Source organism: Osmerus eperlanus, chromosome 13 (assembly GCF_963692335.1).
Source record: "Osmerus eperlanus chromosome 13, fOsmEpe2.1, whole genome shotgun sequence".
Classification (NCBI taxonomy): Eukaryota; Metazoa; Chordata; class Actinopteri; order Osmeriformes; family Osmeridae; genus Osmerus; species Osmerus eperlanus.
In genome coordinates, this window is record NC_085030.1 from 10,776,476 (window position 1) to 10,781,976 (window position 5,501).

General features: G+C 46.9%; 1 protein-coding gene across 2 annotated transcripts; it reads left to right on the plus strand.

The window, feature by feature from the left end:
* dele1 (DAP3 binding cell death enhancer 1) lies at positions 1-5,168 on the plus strand. Of its 2 annotated transcripts, none has more exons than XM_062476594.1 (12): positions 1-190; positions 650-758; positions 1,131-1,233; positions 1,391-1,544; positions 1,657-1,863; positions 1,998-2,077; positions 2,272-2,365; positions 2,497-2,639; positions 3,044-3,202; positions 3,451-3,543; positions 3,793-3,946; positions 4,077-5,168. In XM_062476594.1, exons 1-12 carry the CDS (start codon positions 160-162, stop codon positions 4,325-4,327), a joined length of 1,578 nt encoding a protein of 525 aa, XP_062332578.1. In that variant the 5' UTR covers positions 1-159; the 3' UTR covers positions 4,328-5,168. The 2 variants fall into 2 exon arrangements, with proteins under 2 accessions (XP_062332578.1, XP_062332579.1); XM_062476595.1 differs by having other exon boundaries at positions 2-190; positions 4,080-5,168.
* The last annotated feature ends 333 nt before the right edge of the window (positions 5,169-5,501 follow it).

Genomic DNA, 5,501 nt, shown 5'->3' on the forward strand with positions numbered 1-5,501 from the left:
CTTTATTTTCGTACAGAACTGAGGAGGGCTGGCTCTAGGTGGCATGGGGACTAAACTCCACAGTAAAGAGTCGAGAAACGTCCAAGAATTTACTAAAATGCTGAACTTGGACCGCCTAGGAAACATTTCGTCTCAAGCCTCGCTGTAGCTACAGGAAACATGTGGAGAGTGCAATGGTTTGTTGGAAGAAGTGAGTGAATTATGTTTGCCATTGTTGGCTAATGCGGCTAGCTACTTTCAAGCTAGTTTAAGGGAACCGTTGTAATCTTGCCAGCACCAGAGAGTCAGGCTTTGTTTTTAGTTTTTTCTTGTATGCTCTGTTGTTATAATTTCTGATATACCACAATACCCAACACAATGCTTTCACTTTCTAGCCCATTGCCAACCGGTCTGTTCTGGTTTAAGATGTATGGAAGGTTGACAGAACAGAAGTTGCGACACAACTTGAAGGACAAGTCTTACCCAACTAGGTTCACAATACGTAACGGTTACTTAATAACTTAGTAACTTGATCCATCAGGAGAGACTAGACAATGTGCACCCCAGAGATAATGCATACAATTAGATCTGAAAAATCACATCTTTGTCATGTGTGTACTCTGCCAACGCTTTCGGTTGCAACTGTCTCTTTCACCTCCTAACCCCACAGTTCTAAGCCGCAATGCCCCCCTGCGCCTCTCTCAGAACCACCATGTGGAGGACGAGGTCATCAACACCTCCACTCTCCTGTCTACCTCTCGGCACAACTCTGACCCCAGGTACCTCCACATCTGACTGTTGTATCCTCTGTGTTTATGCTGCCATTAGAGTGCTTAGTGATAGACTGCATGCATATAGCTCACAAAAAAAACAGATGAGGAAACTCTTGTCGCTCAACTCCCTCCTTCCAAGCTCCAGAGCCTACTCTTTACAGGAGGTTGCATCATCCCCCAAGTAACATGTGCTGTTTGGGAAATTGAGGACTAACACTCTCCCTAATTCAGACCCCTGCTCTGAGGACTCAGTATTAACAGCAGACTCAGTCCCAGGCTGTAAACAGCTGGGCTTGAGAGTGACATTTTCTGTGATTTTTGTTTTCAAATCGCACGCCTTTTCGATCTCGTTTAGTAATGTCTTTCGGTATCTGTCAGTTCTCAGAAAGGAGAGGATGGAGAGAAACAGAAGAAGAGGAAGACCTCTCAGTTCTGCAGCGCCGGGCTCCCTCGCTACACGGCGCTGGACGCCATGGGCTTTGTAAGACCCCGCTCCTCTATGCCCCTCCCCCTCCAATACCAATACCTCGGATTTAGCTTATTAGTATCAAAACAGTCCATAAAATCATCACTACTTCCAATCATTTTGCACATATGTATTTTGCACATGTGTATTTGATGATGATGATGATGTCCAGGGAGCCGCTGCGGTGTTGGTGCTGCAGATCTGCAGGAGGATCCACTTCCAGTTCTCCCTGCGTGCCGAGTACGGACATGGCCCCACCCCTGCACCTAGTCAGCCAGTAACAGCTACCCTCCAGAAGTGTGGCTACCGCGTTCTACTGGAGATCTGTGAGTCTACCTTTACCTCCAGTCACGAGCCATCTGGCAGCTCTGGTGTACACTAACAAAACAACAATTTCGACTTAATCCAGAGGTCCGATCTCCCCTGCTGTGTGTCCAGTGTCTAGACGTGATGTCCTGCCCAGAGGGAGGACTGTACGCTGCCTGTGGGGGGCACCAGAGACACAGATCCAGACCCAAGCCCAGACTCAGACCCAGGGTAGCAGCAATGAGGCCAGCAGCAGCAGCTTGGACCACAACCTGGATCATCTGACATCTCATAGTTCCTCACCTCACCATCAGCTAAGTCAGGAGTCTTCAGCCTCAGGTATGTCTTCAGTGAAGGTACAATTGGTTTTGAGATTGCTTCAGGGTTCATCTCCATCACTCATCATTCCTTTATAATGATATGACAGACTAAGTTGTTTTAAACTAACTTGGTATTTGTTCATGTACCTTCAGAGGAGTCTTCTTTGTCCGAGTCATCCCTTCCTGAACACCAACCAGAAGACAGGAAACAGTCTGAGCAGGAGGACGACCAGGTTAGTTTTCAGCATAACGACTGCTCCTTTTTTTGCTTTGTTCTTTGAATAGTTTGGTATTTCCTTTGCTTTGATATTTTCAGATCTGAACTTCAGTTGTATATAATCCAAGACCTTAAACATTGAAACTTGATCATCAAACTTTAAACTTAGTCATGTGAAAGTGTTTCCTGTCATCTGTTTGTGTTGTTCAGGACTTCCTTTCGCCAGAGGAGAAGGTTGCGGGGGCAGCGCTGGACCTCAGACAGGCGGCTGACTCCAGCATCCCGGTTGTCCTCAACATCATCGGTAATCACAGCGAGACCATAAACCACTAACTTTGTCAGGGGGGAAGAAGGGAGAGAGAACTCTTGACTGTCATTGGTGTGCCAAAGATGACTTCCTGATTGTGTGAGGTCACTTTCCTGTGGCTGCTGCAGGTCTGGAGAGCGTTAAGAGTGGCGCCTATGAGGCAGCCTTCACGTGTTTCCTGGCTGCAGCTCGCCACGGCTACAGTAAAGCCCAGTTCAACACGGGGGTCTGCTATGAGAGAGGGCGTGGAGTAGGGAAGGACAAGGGCCAGGTAAGAACTCACACACACACAAATACAGCCAAACACTCACACACCAGTGATGTTGTGTATTAATGCTGTTTCTTGTTGTCTTCATCTTCTCCCCTGTATCTCTCCCTACACCCTCTCTCTCCCTGCACCCTCTTTCTCCCTACACCCTCTCTCTCCCTTCACCCTCTCTCTCCCTTCACCCTCTCTCTCCCTTCACCCTCTCTCTCCCTTCACCCTCTCTCTCCCTACACCCTCTCTCTCTCTCTCCCTACACCCTCTCTCTCTCTTTCCCTACACCCTCTCTCTCCCTTCACCCTCTCTCTCTCCCTACACGCTCTCTCTCCCTACACCCTCTCTCTCCCTACACCCTCTCTCTCTCTCTCTCACTACACCCTCTCGCTCCCTCCCTTCCTCCGCCTGTCCAGGCACTCAACTTTTACAGCCAAGCAGCAGCAGGGGGACACAGCCAGGCTCAGTACCGCTACGCCAGGCTCCTCCTGAGCTGCAGGGGGCAGCAGAGTGCAGAGGACCTGGACAAAGCCATCCATCTGCTGGAACAGGCCGCCGTCGCAGGACTCGCACAGGTGAGAGTTCAGAGGTCAGTTGGGAGGTGTTAAAATGAAAGCCACATGAATTTTGCCCCCACTAACTGACTCTTTCCTCTGGTTCCTTATCCTGTCGTTCCTCTCGCTGCTCATGTTCCCTACTCATCTCCTCTTTCCCCTTGTCTTTTTCTTCTCTCTTTCGCCGCTTCTTTCCTTCCTATTGCTTTTCCGTCTATTCTTTTATTTTTTCTCTCTGTCTCTCTTTCCATCCTCCCTTCTTTCCTTAGGCTCAGATGTACCTGGGTTCTCTCTTCTCCCAGGAGCCAGTCAGAGATGGCTGTAAGTCTGTCCACTACCTGAGGATGGCAGCGGAGAGAGGGGTAAGTGCTTTCTTGGTCCAGTTGGAAGACTACAATTATTAACTCCATGTTTATTATTTTAATGTTTACTATCTCTAGAGAAGTATTAGACTATACATTTAACTTTAGAGCAGTTTATTATATTGACTGTCTTACACCTCTTTTGAGAATGTTTTGGACTTGTGTCCAGAAAATATTACACATCCTGATAATAATCAGATAAGCTGTGTGATCGCTCTTTGTCACCGGGTCTGTGTTGTATCTGTGCAGGACAGCGACGCTCTGTTGTTCTTGGGCCAGTGTTATGAGACAGGCTTCGGGGTGCAGAAGTGTCCAAGGACAGCTATGAAGTTCTACAGGCAGGCTGCCCGGGGCGGGAACAGGCCGGCTCAGAGACTGCTGGTGCCCCCTGGTGGAGCAGAGGGTGACGACACGTATTTACAGACACGATGGCCAACATAACTCATGCAAAATCATGCACCGCATGGTTACACTGATTCTCCCTCTCTTCTCCGCTCTCTCTCCCCCTCTCTTTCTCCTCACTTTCTCTCCAGCAGAAGAAGTCCTGCGCTCCATCCAGTCTGCCCCGTCTTTCCCTGTGGCCGGCCTCCTCCTCCAGCCCCTCTCCACCCTCGCCAGTCCCCCCTGCCCCTCTGCCCCGCCCACCCTGCCTCTCACCCTTCCTCACTCCTGGAGCACAGGAAGCATGGCCCCTCTGCCTCGCCTCTCTTCTCTCCCCCTCCACCTGCACCCCGTCCCCCCTGGCATGGAGGGCAGCCCCTGCAGGTGGACCATCGGGGTGTGATGAACAAGCTAGCACTTAGCCAGCCCAAAGTTATTTAAGTATTCACACTAAATGTAACAAAGAGGCTTGGATATCCACAGTGTGCGTTATTTTAGTATATCCGTTTAAAGATACGTGTGGTTTTTGTAAGAGCGTAATTTGACCTGTGAGAACCAGTTAGGTCTCAAGTTCAGACTGTCGAGAGAAAACATGCTAAATGTTTGTCAGAGATTTGAGCTTTAAACTTGTCTGGTCTTGGCTGTTGTGTCTTAGTCAGTTGAGGCTGGATAAAGGAGGATAAGGAATAAATAATGGTAAACTTGTGTAAATACTATGCTAGTTACAGGATAAGCTTGAGTTTTTTGGGGGGTTTACTGACAAATGTTTGGGTGAAGATATGCATGTATATGTAAGTGTGGGTTTTGTGGGATTTGTTTTTGTGTCTAGAAGGCTTGTGTCAAATGACTAGCTCTCTTCAGCTTTAGTGTTTTTTTGTTTTTGTACTTCTTGTTTTTGTATTACTTGCTGCCTAATCATAGCCAGCAGTCATCCTGTTTTATATGGTCAGATTCCCTAATAAGAAGACATGTTTCTTAAAGCTAGAAAGACGAGTTTGGGACATGATGTGCCTTTGATATACCTTTCTAAAGGTCTCCTTTACCATCCCTTTGTGTCAGCTGAACAATATGCATACCTGTCTGCAACTTTGCGAAAGCATCATGTTAGTTGACAAAAGCACTTGTAAAATCAAAGTATAAAGGCCAAAGGAAATTAACAAATTTGAATATGTGAATGTTGTGGAAACACTACTGTTGTGAAACGCACAAGTTGCTCACTATCATTAAAGCCATTTTAATACTTATTTTGCTGATTCGTGCATTATTCAATACATGGCAGCGTTACTTTTCTTTTAAATTGGTACTTTTTGGAACCTATTATTACACATTTAAATAGGTAATTAGGTCAATACAAGTTAGAATTAATATACATTATAATGGTTTGCTCTTTCGGCAGAGGTGGAATGAAAACGTTTCGATCACTTGTGAGAGCGCTATGTGACATGACGTAATCGAGTATTAGAAGTGGAATAAATAGCACTCAACATATTTATTATACTGTAGCCTAGCTCTCATAGGCCTAATATTAAAGGTAACTCTACGTCTGCTGCAAGCGTGCTTGTGTTTTTACAGTGTCC

What these genes read in the sequence shown, in the direction of transcription:
- dele1 (XM_062476594.1), top strand. Translation starts at nt 160, where the DNA reads ATGTGGAGAGTGCAATGGTTTGTTGGAAGAA. An exon ending in CGCTGGACGCCATGGGCTTT is followed by an intron (nt 1,234 to 1,390) that starts GTAAGACCCCGC and finishes GATGATGTCCAG; the next exon opens with GGAGCCGCTGCGGTGTTGGT. An exon ending in TAGGGAAGGACAAGGGCCAG is followed by an intron (nt 2,640 to 3,043) that starts GTAAGAACTCAC and finishes CCGCCTGTCCAG; the next exon opens with GCACTCAACTTTTACAGCCA.